General features: G+C 41.6%; 1 protein-coding gene across 8 annotated transcripts in view; it reads right to left on the bottom strand.

Annotated features, from left to right (window-relative positions):
- SOCS7 (suppressor of cytokine signaling 7) overlaps positions 1-15,927 on the bottom strand; it is a 54,860-nt gene that overhangs the window by 7,062 nt on the left and 31,871 nt on the right. For 6 of the 8 annotated variants that reach the window (XM_054456064.2, XM_063656890.1, XM_063656891.1 and 3 more), the window contains 2 exons: positions 3,076-3,211; positions 2,521-2,671 (listed from right to left, as the gene is read on the bottom strand). In XM_054456064.2, the coding sequence (XP_054312039.1) occupies positions 2,551-2,671; positions 3,076-3,211 (257 nt within the window). In that variant the 3' untranslated portion in view covers positions 2,521-2,550. Of the gene's footprint in view, positions 1-2,520; positions 2,672-3,075; positions 3,212-15,927 lie in introns of those variants that run through there. The other 2 variants (XR_010124738.1, XR_008494920.2) reach the window with 1 other exon arrangement.

The following is a 15,927-nucleotide window of genomic DNA, read 5'->3' as shown; positions in this document are numbered from 1 at the left end:
TGGGAGGCCAAGGTGGGTGGATCACTTGAGTGAGGTCAGGAGTTTGAGACCCACCTGACGAATGTGGTGAAACCCAGTCTACTAAAAATACAAAATTAGCCAGGCGTGGTGGTGCACACCTGTAATCCCAGCTATTTGGGAGGCTGAGGTGGGAGAATTGCTTGAACCCGGAAGATGGAGGTTGCAGTGAGCCAAGATCACGCCATTGCACTCCAGCCCGGGCAACAAGAGCGAAACTCCATCTCAAAAAAAAAAAGACCTTTCCCTTGGGAAGTGTTACTTCCTCCCTTTCCAGGGCTCCTAGGGTCTACACCAGGAGCAAGTTCAGCATTACGCTTATTCTTTGCCACAGGCATCAATACTGATGTCACAGCAAAAAGAGATCCTGGGAGTTCAGTTCAAACCTTCGCCAATATATGACTGCCCCCAACACTCAAGACAAATGGCTACCCACTGGCCTGTTCCTGATCACGCCACGTCCTTCCCAGCTGAGGCAGGGCCTTTATAACTCTAGGTCCCCTTGCCCAGAATGCTCTGCTCCAAGGCACTCCCATGGCTGGCTCCTTGATATTTGGGTATCAGCTGAAATGGCACCTCCTCACAAGTCTCTCCCTGACCATCTAAACTTGAGGAGTATCCCACCACTAATCACTAAACTTAACCCAGTTTTACTTTCCTCACAACACTGTACAGTCACCTGAAATTAGCCCATTCATTTATGTTCATGTTTGCTGCCTGAAACATGAACATAAGGGAGAAGGGAAGCTGAGTGAGAACAGGGCCTTTGCTTTGCTCAGCACTCTATTCTCAATTCATACTGGGTGCCAAATAAACACAAATATACAGCTATCTGCTGAATGGAAGCTCTTGAGGAAAACCATCCCGGTTTTGGACCTCTCTGTTAAAAAGTTTCTTGTAAAGTTGGACTGAAATCTAGTTCCTTGTAACTTACATTCATTTTGGTCCTTATCCATGTCTCTTTTTGCTGTGACATGAGAGGGCCTTGGAGCAGAGCATTCTGGGCAAGGGGACCTAGAGGTATAAAGGCCCTGCCTCAGCTGGGAAGGGTGTGGCATGATCAGGAACAGGCCGGCAGGGAGCCACTTGTCTTGAGTGTTGGGAGCAGTCATGCACTGGCAAAGGTTTGAACTGAACTCTCAGGATCTCTTTTTGCTGTGACATCAGGATTGTTGCCTGTGGCAAAGAATAAGCGTAATGCTGAACTTGCTCCCCACTGGAACCACAGAGAGGAGGTTAATCACTCTCTTCCTTAGGAAAACCCATCAAATGCATCTTTCAGCTATCTCTCCCTAAAACCTCCATGCTCTGGGTTAATCATATTTCTTTCTAGGCCATTTATTCCCATATGATGAAGTCTGAGCTCTCCAATGCCACAAGGCCTTTCTCTGAACATGCCCCCTGTTTATGTGGGTTCTTCTACAGCACTGCACCCACAGACGTGGTCCTCTAACTGAATGGCCTAATTACTCTTCAAGGGTAGTCAGGTAGGTGGACCTCCCTAGTGCTCTACCTCTCACCCTAATCTCAACTGCAAAGCCATCATGCAGAGAAATCCACCTAGACACAAGACATTAGATATTTAGTCACTTCCAAAGGCATACAATTTGCATATAATTGAAGAAATGATGAGACTGTACATCTACTCCAGGATCCACACCAGAAGAAAGCAGTCACTACACACTGGCAGTCAATCTTGCTTGTCACCACCACCACCAAAGTCATGGCTCCCTGGCAATTGTGTTCCCTACTCAGGAACTTGGCCCCACAATGTTCACTTTAGTGCAATTTAAAAGACTAATTGGAATTCATCTGCACAAACCAGTATTGCAAGATACTTTATGGGAAAATAAATGAGTAGAACTGTGTAATGATGGGAGAAGAGCCTCGTAGATAAGTGAATTCCTTAGTTAATTCATTTATTCTCTTCAACAATTTACTTTGTAATGGCCCAAATGGAACGCCAAATAGAAGAGTGGGCTGTTTTTCCTCATCCCCATATTCCAAGCTGTGGGACATGGTGGAGTCTCACTGAAGTGCACGCCTGTTGCAATTAAAGGCATGTTTGCATTCTCTTTGATGAAGTTTCCTTTCCCTTTAGCTTCCTGCTTTATATGCCATTTGTGCGCTATCAGGGAGATCAGCCCAAGTCTGTATGAGAGGAGGCTGCACTCTTCTTTTTATTTTTTTCAATTACCCTCTCCTTGCCAGAGGCCGTACTCTTAGCTACACTTGGGTGTCCCCCTCCTTGCTCACATTCGGCGATTAGCTTGCACATTTCCTGGCAATCTACTTTCATGTCTTTCTTGTCTGTCTGCTTTTCTCCCAAATGGGGTGTGTGCCCCTTGAGGACTCCAAGGTCAGATCTTGTCATTCTATGGGCAAATGCCTGGATCGGGGCTATCCATGTTGGGAGTTGTGGGGAGGGGGCCCAAGGCTCAAGGCATGATGATGACTGCCCAGGAAGAAATGTGGCTGGGCAGTGAGGCAGAGAGCTCATACCCTTGGTGGTGACCAGCAGGGAGCCCCTTGCTACGTGGAGGGTTCCACCTCTTGCTTCTGTTTGGAAATGAGCTGCGCTTCCTTAAGAGACAGGTATACCTCTTCCTGAGGATCATAGTAGTAGAACTTTCGGATATAAGAGATCAGAGGTCTGTGAAAAACAAATGAGGGATATACACAAAAGGTTTTTATACAAAATATAAAAGAAGTAACTCCTTTGTTCAACTCTTCTTCACTCCCTACATGGTTGAGACCTAACACAATTCCCATTTTCTCAGTTATTATAGTTCTGTCTTCCTTACTCTTACCACTTCTACTCTATTCTTCATAGAGACTGCAGAAGGGAGGCTGACACACACATCTTCCTCCCTCTGGCTGCAATATGACAGTTCTAGAGTTAGGTGCTAAGACACAGTAAATGTGAAAGAATTATATCTGCAAATATTTTATGCCAGACTCTGCCTGTGAGGGTAGCTTGCAGGCCTCACTGACATTTGTTACCTCCCCACAACCCCCTTACTCATTCCTGTCCCAAACCTGACAACCCCATTGTACTTAGGCAGTGGGAGATCTGGGATGTGATCTATCCTGACGAGCTGTCGTATCCGGAATCTGCAAAGGTGCTGGAGGGATTTGACATTGCTGAATCGGGACACTGGATAGAGCAGCTGGACAGGAGTTGGTGGCAGTCCTTCAAGAAAGAAAACAAAGGAAAGTATTCAGAGGAAACAATGGAGCTAACTACCATTTCTTGTTTGAAGAGAACCTAGGGAGGGGAAATGGGACTTCTTTATGGTTCATATATGTATTCTGTGCAAAAGCCCCTCCACAAAGTGCTGTTGATTTCCATTTCCAGAAGCACCACCACCACATTCACAATTAAGGAAATCTATTCTCTGCCAAAGGCCTCCCTAGCATCACTTTTTTGTGTGTTTTTTTGTTTTGTTTTGTTTTGTTTTTTTGAGACAGGGTCTCATTCTGTCACCCAGGCTCGAGTGCAGTGGCCCAATCTCAGCTCACTGCAGCCTTGACCTCCCAGACTCAAGCAATCCTCCCGCCTTGGCCTCCTGAGTAGCTGGGACCACAGGTGCATGCCACCGTACCCAGATAATTTTTGTATTTTTAGTAGAGACAGGGTTTCCCCATGTTGCCAAGGCTAGTCTCAAACTCCTGGGCTCAAGCAATCCACTCGCCTCGGCCTCCCAAAGTGCTAGGATTACAGGCGTGAGCCACTGTGCCTGGCTCCTAGCATCACTCATAACAGCTGAGAGTGCTGCTCCTCGGAGTAGCCCAATGATGCCAAACTAGAGACACTGCTTGGACCCAAGTGGCCAATCCCAGGCCTGAGGCTCTCGGGAAGGCCAAGAATCAAAAGGATCCCTGCTGGGAATGAGAGATACTTGTTGGGCACATCTAGCAGTATCCTGAAGGTGAAGACCCAGAAAAGCCGTTCAGAGGAGTCCCCAACAAATTCCAATTGGTTCAGCAGAGAGGCTGGTAAGTAGAAGGTAACAGCTGGGATCAAAGTTGACAAGCCTATTATTCCTGCCATTACTTCAAGCCAGGACAATCAGGTTTAGCTACCTTTTATACCCAACCCCCATAACCCCCAGTTCCTGCTTCTGAAATTTTAGGCCAAGAGATCAAAAAAAGATGATGCTTTTAAAAGAACAACAACTACAACAGCTTGGGCAAGCTAGGATTAGTACTACTCAGTGTAAACCCACCTGCTGATTGATGCCAAATAGACTCAGTGGGAGCACCACACCCTTATGTATTAGCAGGCTCTGTGCTGGGGAATCCCACCCCAAAAAGGGCCCCACGCCACAGCATGGAGACATCCAGAATGGCAGGAACACTGGGGTTCAAGGGAACTAAGAATATTTTGCTTTCAGTAAACAAAGGGGCTATGGAAGGTAAACAAGATTCTTTGAGAAAATCTGAGTTGCAAAACCTGTCAAAGAATTCTCAGCCACTGTCATATCAAAAGACATTCTATAGACACAACTGATTGGAAAATAAAATATCTACTATTATTGGGGTTTAAGTTCAAATAGTTTTGTTTGTTTGTTTTTTGAGGCGGAGTCTTGCTCTGTCGCCCAGGCTGTAGTGCAGTGGCGCGATCTCAGCTCACTACAAGCTCTGCCTCCCGGGTTCATGCCATTCTCCTGCCTCAGCCTCCCAAGTAGCTGGGATTACAGGCACCCACCACCACGCCGGGCTAATTTTTTGTATTTTTAGTAGAGACGGGGTTTCATGGTCTCGATCTCCTGACCTCGTGATCTGCCCACCTCAGCCTCCCAAAGTGTTTGTTCATTTTTTTAAGATAGAGTCTTGCTCTTGTCGCCCAGGCTGGAGTGCAGTGGCGCGATTTCGACTCACTGCAAGCTCCAACTCCTAGGTTCAAGCAATTCTCCTGCCTTAGCCTCCCGAGTAGCTGGGATTACAGGCGCCTGCCACCACACCCAGCTAATATTTGTATTTTTAGTAGAGATGGGGTTTCACCATGTTGGCTAGGCTGGTTTCGAACTCCTGACCTCAGGTGATCCACCTGCCTTAGCCTCCCAAAGTGCTGGGATTATAAGCCTGAGCCACCGTGCCCGGCCCAGATAGTTTTAAAATTTTATCTGAAGGCATGAAAACAAAACAAATGAAAGCATGTACACTGCATCCCAAAGCCTTTCCATGATCACTGACAACAGACTTTCCGGGGGAAAAAAAAAATCAAAATACATTATTTTATTGTTACTGAACAAGTTAAGCTCATCTTAAAAACATTTAACTCAGGCTGGGTGCAGTGGCACACGCCTATAATCCTAGTATTTTGGGAGACCAAGGAGAAAAGATCACTTGAGGCCAGGAACTCGAGGCTACAGTGAGCCAAGATTGTGCTGCTGCACTCTAGCCCAGGTGACAAAGCATGACCCTGTCTCTAAAAAAAATAATAATAATAATGGTAACTTATTTAGTCTTTAAAACTATACTTTGAGGCAAACACCACCATCCCCATTTCACATATAAAGAAACTGAGGCCCACTGAGCTTAGAGAACTTGCTGTGGCATGGAGCCAAAAAAGCCAGCCTGCCTTGAACACCTGCCCTAAGGAAGAATTATCGGTGGCTCTGCCATAGCCGAGGAGCCTCTCAGCAGGGTTCTCCAGGAGGGTCTCTAGAGTGCCTGCACCTCTGCCAATCTAACAAGGAGGTTGTCCAGGACAGTCACAGCACTCTGGTTCATGACCAGCCTCTCCTAGTCCCCTCCCTGGCACTCCCACCCCTTCAAAACTAAGTCTTGTATTTTGAAGCCCTACTTCTCTCCTCCACCCACATGGTTGGTCCTCTCCATTAAAAGAAAAGAAAAAGAACTCACACGTGAATTTCTCACTTGAATATATTTAACTCAAGTGGTTTTAAGAAATAATTTTGGGTTCAAATGGCTCTTTGAATTTGTCCTGTCCCTCACTGGTATTTATATATTCTTTAGTAAATTAAACTATGGCAAACAGAAAGCTTTGGGGGATTGGCTGTAATATTGGTAAACTCAACATGATGTTTCAGAGATAAAAGTAATTTATATATCTAATAATTTATTTCCAAAGATAACACTGTGCTTAAAGAGATCGGGATAATATGCAACATACAATTATCTGATTGTTTGCCTACTTGAATTTTAATGACCACATATACTTGCCTATTTAATTGTATTACTTTTAGCCTTTAGGTTTACAAATAGCAATTTGAAACCTGTTAATTTTCTGATATTCTCTGGTATTAATCTGACCATTTACTGTTTGCCCACAAACGCAACAAACAATTAGAACTCTCACATTTAGAGCATGCTAACAGAAGCAGTTAAAAATGTAAAGAATCCAGGATAAGACCCAACTGGGGCTAAAAGAGTAAGGGTGAAGTCGAACATTAATCGTCAGTAACTTTCTTCCAGTCCTCATGCCTGAGGTCCTGGGCACAAACCTAGTTTCTAGCCATGCACTATTTTTCGTTTCTCCCAACAAAGACCATATTAGGGGTAAGAAATCTCTTCCAGGTATAAACACCCAAACACCCATGTCTTTCTGCCACACCAAAGGTTTTTCTGACCTCTGAAGACAGAATCAGATAAGGATTCACATCTGTTTCACATTCCAGGTCTCATTTTCTTAACAGTGTAAGTAAAAAGAGAATAAACTAGGGAGTCTAGTTGACTTATATGTAATCCTCCAAGGAGAAAAAAACAAGCACAAGGTCAAAAGTAAAAGAAGGCCCAGTGCGGTGGCTCACGCCTATAATCCCAGCACCTTGGGAGGCTGAGATGGGAGGATTGCTTGAGCCCAGGAGTTCAAGATTGGCATGGGCAACATAGGGAGACCTTACCTCTATAAAAATTAAAATTAAAAAAATTAGCCAGGCATTGTGGTGCACAACAGTGGTCCCAGCTACTCAGGAGGCTTAAGTGGGAGGACTGCTTAAGCCCAGGAGGCTGAGGCTGCAGTAAGCTATGATTGTACCACTGCACTCCAGCCTGAGTGATGGAGTAAGACCCTGCCTAAAAAAAAAGATATTCAGCTAACAGTGAAGTAGTGTTTTTTAATATCCCACTCCTTTCTTCAGCTTGAAACAGCTTAAGAAAAACTAAACAATAGTTTAGTTTAGTGGGAGCAGGGGTGAGAGGGCAGAAGATTCACTTTTCCTTATATTCCCTTGGGCACTATTTGACCTTTTTACCACATACATGTTATTTCACAATTTAAAAAGAAATACATAATAGAACTAATAAATGAGTTATGCAAGTTTACAGCATACAAGATGAATATGCAAAAAGCAATTAAATTTCTATACTCTAGCTATAAACAATCCAAAAATAATTAAAATTAAGAAAACAATTCAATTTACAATACGATCAAAAACAAATACTAAAAAATAAATTTAACAAAAGAAATACGAAACTTATATTATGAAAAAATACGGGCCAGATACAGTGGCTCATACCTATAATCCCAGCACTTTGGGAGGCTGAGGCAAGGTGGATGGCTTGAGCCAAAGGGTTAGAGACCAGCCTGGGCAATGTGGTGAGACCCCATCTCTACTAAAAATATAAAGATCATCTGGGCATGGTTGTGTGTGCCTATAGTCCCAGCTACACAGGAGGCTGAAGTGGAGGACACACTGGGCCAGGGAGGTGGAGATTGTAGTTAGTGAACCATGATGGCACCACTGCACTCCAGACTAGGTGACAGTGGGACAAAAAAAAAAAAAAGAAAGACAGAAAGAAAGAGAAGGAAGAAGGAAGGAAGGAAAACAAACAATAAACAAAAGAAAAAATATAAAACATTGTTCAAAGAGTTTTAAAAAAGACCTAAATAAGCAGAAAGACAGCCTATGTCCATGGATCAGAAGACATAATATTGTTGACATGCCAATACTCCCTCCCCAAATTGATGTACAGACTCAACTCCACACTCTTGCCAACACAGGGGTATTAAAATCTCAGTAGGCTTCTTTGCAGAAATTGACAATCTGATCCTAAAATTCATATGGAAATGCAAGAGACCCAAAATAGTCAAAACCAGCTTGAAAAACCACAAAGTTGGAAGACTCACACTTTTCCATCTCAAAAAGTACTACAAAACTATAGGAATCAAGACAGTAATGGCATAAGGATGGACATACAACTCAATGGAATAGAACTGAGTCTGGAAATTAACCTTCACTGTTACAATCAACTGATTTCAACAAGGATGCCAAGACAATTCAATGGGGAAAGAGTATCTTTTCAACAAATGGCACTAGAACAACTGAATATTCACATGAAAAAGAATAAAGTTGGACTCCTTTCTCATGCCATACACAAAAATTCAAGGCTGGGTACAGTGGCTCACACCTGTAATCCCAGCACTTTGAGAGGCTGAGGTGGGAGGATCACTTAAGGCCAGGAGGCGGAGGTTGCGGTGAGCCAAGATTGTGCCACTGCACTCCAGCCTGGGTGACAGAGAGAGACTCTGTCTCTCTCTCTCTCACTCTCTCTCTCTCTCTATATATATATATGTACATATATATATACACACACCAAACAAAAAAATTAAAAAACAAAAATTAACACAAAATGGATAGTAGACCTAATGTAAAAGCTAAAAGTTTAAGTCTCCTAGAAGAAAATATAGGTATTAACCTCCAACACCTTTGGTTAGGCAAACTTTTCTAAACATAACAAGCAAAAAAAAAAAAGTTGGAATAGGAACTCATCAAAATCCTTCATGCTTCAAAGAATACCATCAAGAAAGTAAAAAGACAACCCACAGAATGGGAGAAAATATTTGTAAGTTATATCTGACAAGGGACTTGTATCCAGAATATATAAAGAACTTTATTTTTTGAGATAAAATAAAAGATGGAGTGCAGTGGCGTGATCTCGGTTCACTGCAACCTCCACCTCCTGGACTCAAGCAATCCTCCCATCTCAGTCTTCCAAGTAGCTAGGACTACAGACGTGCACCACCACACTGGGCTAATTTTTAAATTTTTTGTAGAGACAGTGTCTCCCTGTATTGCCCAGGCAGGTCTTGAGCTCCTGGGCTCAAGCAATCCTCCTGCCCTGGCCTCCCTAAGTACTGGGCTTATAGGCACCATGCCCAGCATGTAAAGAACTCATAACTCAATAAGAAGACAAATAGCTCAATTACAAAAATGAGCAAAGGTTGTGAATAGAGATACAATAGCCAATAAGCAGATGAAAAGATGTTAACATCATTAGTCATTAGGGAAATGCAAATCAAAACCACAATGAGATACCACTTCATACTCACTAGGATGGCTATATTCAAACAGACAGACAGTAACAAAGTCTTGGGTGCAACTGTTTTGGGAGTCTGGCATGGGGTTAAACATGGGATTACCATATGACCCAGCAATTTCATGCCTAGGAATATATCTAAGAGAATTGAAAAGATATTCACATAAACAGCTGTACATGAATGTTCAAAGAAGCATTATTTATTTCATAATAGCCAAAAACTGGAAACAACCTAAAGAATGGAGAAACAAAATGTGGTACATCCAGAGTGGAATGTTATTCAGTCATAAAAAGGAATGCAGTGCTGACAGATGCTACAACACTGGTGAACTTTGAAACACTATGCTAAGTAAAAGAAACAAGACATAAAAATATTATATGATTCCATTTATGTGAAATGTACCAAACAGTCAAATCCACAGAAACGGAAAACAGATTAGTGGTTGGTAGGGGCCAGGAAGCAGAGGGAATACGGAGTAACTGCTAATAGTCTGAGGTTTTCATTTTGGTGTGATGAAAACATTCTAAAATTGATTGTGGTGATTGTTGTACAACTCTGTGAATACACTAAAATTGCTGAAAAATACTGAATTGCACAGTATTTTTTCTTTCTTGAGACACAGTCTTGTTCTGTCACCCAGGATGAAGTACAGTGGCGTGATCTCAGCTTACTGCAACCTCTGCCTCCTGGGTTCAGGCAATTCTCCTGCCTCAGCCTCCTGAGTAGCTGGGACTACACGTGCTCACCACCGCTCCTAGCTAATTTTTGTATTTTTTTTTTTTTTATCAAGATGGGGTTTCGTGCCATGTTGCCCAGGCTGGACTTGAACCCCTAGGCTCAAGCAATCTACCTTCCTTGGCCTTGAATCACACATTTTAAATGGGTGAATTTCATGTTATGTGAATTATATCTCAATAAAGCTGTTAGATAAAAGCAAGGAAGGAAGGGAGGGAGAGAGGGAAAAAGAAATACCCCAACATGAAGAGCCTTCTGCTGGTCAAAGGTGAGACAATACGAGCTTCAATAATTATAACTGTAATGAATTAAAAGCCATTAAGTGGGCCAGGCATGGTGGTTCACGCCTATGCCTATAATCCTAGCACTTTGGGAGGCCAAGGCAGTTGGATCACCTGAGGTCAGGAGTTCGAAACCAGCCTGGCCAACATGGCGAAATCCCGTCTCTACTAAAAATACAAAAAAATTAGCCAGGCGTAGTAGCACGTGCTTGTAATCCCAGCTACATGGGAGGCTGGGGCAGAAGAATCACTTGAACCTGGGAGTTGGAGGTTGCAGTGAGCCAAGATCGTACCACTGCACTCTAGCCTGGGTGACAGAGCAAGACTCCGTCTCAAAAAAAAAAAAAAAAGAAAGCCATTAAGTATGTTTAATTCCATGAATTTTATATGTATATAATATATAGTATATATATAATGTGTATAATATAAATATATAAAAATATATATAACATATAGCATATATAATATACACAATATATAGTATAAATATATAGTATATTGTATATATACTATATATTGTATATATAATATACTATATATTGTACATATAGTATACTATATATTGTATATATAATATATACTATATATTGCACATATACTATATATTGTACATATAATATACCATATATTGTATATATAATATATACTATATATTGTATATATAATATATACTATATATTGTATATATAATATATACTATATATTGTATATATAATATATACTATATATTGTATATATAATATATACTATATATTGTATATATAACATACTATATATTGTATATACATACTATATATTGTATATATAATATACTATATATCGTATATAATATATGTACTATATATTGTGTATATATATTGTATATATAATATATATAGTGTGTGTATATATATATACTACATATTGTGTATATATATATATACTACATATTGTGTATATATATATACTACATATTGTGTATATATATATATATATACACTACATATTGTGTGTGTATATATATATATATACACACTACATATTGTGTATATATATATATTTTTTTGAGACAGAGTCTCTCTTTGTTGCCCAGGCTGGAGTGCAGTGGGGCGATCTCGGCTCACTGCAACCTCTGCTTCCCAGGTTCAAGTGATTCTCCTGCACTAGCCTCCCAAGTAGCTGGGATTACAGGTGTCCGCCACCACGCCCGGCTAATTTTTTGTATTTTTAGTAGAGGATGGGGCTTTGCCATGTTGGCCAGGCTGGTGTTTAACTCCTGACCTCAGGTGATCCAACTGCCTCGGCCTCCCAAAATGCTGGGATTACAGGTGTGAGTCACTGCACCTGGCTGAATTAATCATATATTATACGATTAATATATATTAATCATATACATGATTAATCATATACTATACGATTAATATATATTAATCGTATAGTATATGATATATAAATCATATACTATACGATTAATATGTTATATATAAATTATATATGTATAAATTATATATATTATATACAAATTATATAAATTATATGTATACATTATATATAATATATAAATTATATGTATACATTATATATACAATATATAAATTATATAAATTATATATAATATATGAATTATATAAATTATATATAATATATAATTTATATATATTATATATATGATTTATATTATATATAATTATTATTTTTTGAGATGGAGTCTCGCTCTGTCGCCCAGGCTGAAATGCAGTGGCGCGATAGCTCACTGCAAGCTCCGCCTCCCGGATTCACACCATTCTCCTGCCTCAGCCACCCGAATAGCTGCGACTATAGGTGCCCACCACCATGCCCGGTTAATTTTTTCTATTTTTTAGTAGAGACGGGGTTTCACCGTGTTAGCCAGGATGGTCTCGATCTCCTGACCTCATGATCCGCCCACCTCAGCCTCCCAAAGTGCTGGGATTGCAGGCGTAAGCCACTGCGCCCGGCCATTAATTATATTTTTTAAATGGTCACCTTCAAAGGATGATAGGGAACCAATTCATTATCTTGAAAATTAGTAAATAAAGAAAAAGAATCAAGCATTTATCCTGCTTTTTCTATATGAATTTGGTAAATAATAGATGAGGAGAAATGTCTCTATAAAACTATTCCATCTAATAAATAAAAAGTGATAAAATTAGAGTATCATCATTTTGCAACTCCCAATGAACAGCTGCTAAGATCACAAAAAGAGATACAACCAGACATCATGTGTTTCCTGTGGGCATGCCAAATACTACCTATATAATCTTGCCAAAAGGATCAAGCCTCAGTTTTTTTGTTTGTTTTTGAGATACAGTCTCACTCTGTCACCCAGGCTGGAGTGCAGTGGCATGAACACAGCTCACTGTGGCCTTGACATCACAGACTCAAGCGATTACCCTGACTCGGCCACCTGGCTTTTTTTTTTTTTTTTTTTTTTTTTGAGACACAGCCTCCCTCTTTTGCCCAGGCTGGAGTGCAGTGGCGCAATCTTGGCTCATTGCAACCTCCACCCCCTGGGTTCAGGCAATTCTCCTGCCTCAGCCTCCCAAGTAGCTGGAATTACAGGTCTGGGCCACCATGCCTGACTAATTTTTATATTTTTAGTGAGACAGGGTTTCCCCATGTTGGCCAGGCTGGTCTCAAACTCTTGACCTCAGGTGATCCACCTGCCTTGGCCTCCCGAAGTGCTGGGATTACAGGCCTAAGCCACCGTGCCTGGCCTCAGCTAGTTTTTAATTTATTTTTTTGGTAGAGACAGGGTCTTACCATGCTGCCCAGGCAGGTCTTGAACTCCTGGGTTTAAGCGATCCTCCTGCCTCACCTCCCAAAGTGCTGGGATTTTAGGCATGAGCTACTATTATATGTTCAGCCAAGCCTGAGTTTGAATCAGACTCCTGCTAATTTGTAAGAAATACAGAAGACAGGACAACATGCTGAACTCCAACAAGAGTATGCAATTAGTAAAATCCAAGGAAATTTTCCAGGTCAAACAGCCCAATTATTCAATAATTGTAAGGAAATGAAAGAAAAATCCACAGATTAAGAGATTTAAAAGACATGAAATTTTTTTTAAATGAGCAATATCAAACTATAGGGCTCAGGGATACACACTGGGGTGATAAAAGCATTCATGGAAAAATGAAAGGAAGTGATTATTATAAAGACAGGTGTAGAGATTAGTATGGGGCACACGGAAGGATTTCTGGAGTGGCTGGAAAAGTTTTGGTTCCTTTGCCTGAGTGGGGTTCACCTTATAATAATATGAAACCATGCATATGATTTTTGTGGTTTTCTATTTTATTTAAAAAAAGAAGAAAGAAAAGAAATTCAGATGAAGTAATGCTGTCATGCTGCTCCCCCTCCCCAACGAATCCAAATTGGGTAAGCCTTTGGATTCAATTACCATTTTACAGGAAATTCAAAGGACAGAGGAACATATTAAACAACGCCATGGAGAAGCAATAGGTAAACTCCAGACAGAACAATATTTTAAATGTATAAATTGCAAGAAAAAAAGGGAAAAAGAAAGAAATGGAGGAAGAAAACTACAAATTAAAAAAGAAGTGCTGCTGGGCATGGTGGCTCACACCTGTAATCCCAGTACTTTGGGAGGCCGAGGCGGGTGGATCACGAGGTCAGCAGTTCAAGACCAACCTGACCAACATGATGAAACCCCGTCTCTACTAAAAATACAAAAAAAATTAGCTGGGCGTGGTGGCGGGTGCCTGTAATCCCAGCGACTTGGGAGGCTGAGGCAGGAGAATTGCTCAAAACCGGAAGGCGGAGGTTGCAGTGAGCTGAGATTGCGTCACTGCACTCTAGCCTGGACAGTAAGAGCAAAACTCCATCAAAAAAAAAAAAAGAAAAAAGAAAAAAGAGCTGGGTGCAGTGGCTCATGCCTGTAATCCCAGCACTTTGGGAGGCTGAGGCGAGTGGATCACAAAGTCAGGAGTTCAAGACAAGCCTGACCAACATGGTAAAACCCTGTCTCTACTAAAAATAAAAAAATTAGCCAGGCGTGGTGGTGTGTGCCTGTAATCCCAGCTACTCAGGAGGCTGAGGCAGGAGAATCACTTGAACCCGGGACGTGGATGGTGGCAGTGAGCCGAGATCGCACCACTGCACTCCAGCCTGGGTGACAGAGGGAGACTCCATCTCAAAGAAAAAAAAAAGAAGCTGGGCATGGTGGTTCACACCTGTAATCTCAACACTTTGGGAGGCTAAGAAGGGAAAATCACTTGAGCCCAGGAGTTCATGACCAGCCTGCGCAACATGGAAACACCTTGTCTCAATAAAAAAATTGAAAAATTAGCCAAGCATGGTGGCCCATGCCTGTAGTCCTAGCTACTCGGGAGGCTGAGGTGGGAGGATCACTTGAGCCTGGGAGGTCAAGGCATGATTGCACTACTGTACTCCAGCCTGAGTGACAGAGTGAGACCCTGTCTCAAAACAAAACAAAACAAAAGTATATTTAAACACTAAACACTAATATGCAATGAAGAAGTGGATAGGTATACAAACAGGGCAGGAGTGGCCAGGGGCTGATGGTGCTGGCGCTGGGTGATGGATACACAGGGTTTATTACACCATTTTGCACACCAAACAAATAAACATAAAGAAGGTAATAAGCCAGGAATAAGTCTAGTTTGCAAATATACTCAAGGGAGTCTTACAGTGTTGCTAGAGGGGGTCATGCAGCCAGAGCAAGGAGGGGAGCCCAATCAGTGGCATGACTCTGTACCTATAAAATAAGGACGAACCGCTTACTGGGGAGATGCTCAGAGACACTGGTCACAAATCCCCAGGAAAGGACTCCTGGCTTCTTTCTCAAGCATAAGTGAAATAATCTCTTCTGAGTATGTCTAATATCTCATCAGCAAATGTTTGAGTGTTCTAAATATACAAAATAATATAGAGCAGGCTGGGCGTGGTGGCTCACCCCTGTAATCCCAGCACTTTGGGAGGCCGAGGTGGGTGGATCACCTAAGGTCAGGAGCTCGAGACCAGCCTGACCAACATGGCAAAAGCCCGTCTCTAAAAAATACAAAAATTTAGCTGGGCGTGATGGTGGGCGCCTATAATCCCAGCTACTCAGAAGAATTGCTTGAACCCAGGAGGCAGAGGTTGCGGTGAGCCGAGATTGCACCACTGCACTCCATCCTGGGTGTAACAAAGCGAGACTTCATCTCAAAATAATATAGAGCTAAGAAAGGACAGTTCTTGCTCTGGATGACCTGGCAATCAGACAGGTAAGATAAAATAACGACAAAGGGCATCTCAAAGGATATCACAAGGATATCTGAGGGGCCACCCAGAGTATCATTCAACACATACTATCTTGGGTACCACCTTTATAGGGCCAGGAGAACACCAGAGATACCACTTTAAACACTTCCTATGCACCTACATCTTAGAGAGCACTGAGAAAAGTAACATCTGTTGAGTGCTTACTCTGTGTCAGGCATTGTCTTAAATATTTTACGTGAGTTAACTCTTGCATTCCTCAAAACAACCCTATAAGTGAGGTACTATAATCATCCCCATTTTACTGTTGAGGAAACTGAGGCAAGAGAGGTTCAGTTCATGCCTAAGATCACAGAGCTAGTAACT

The sequence above is a fragment of the Pongo pygmaeus genome, chromosome 19 (genome assembly GCF_028885625.2).
Source record: "Pongo pygmaeus isolate AG05252 chromosome 19, NHGRI_mPonPyg2-v2.0_pri, whole genome shotgun sequence".
Classification (NCBI taxonomy): domain Eukaryota; kingdom Metazoa; phylum Chordata; class Mammalia; order Primates; family Hominidae; genus Pongo; species Pongo pygmaeus.
Note: the sequence above shows the minus strand (reverse complement) of the source record. Positions and strands in the feature narration are given on the sequence as shown.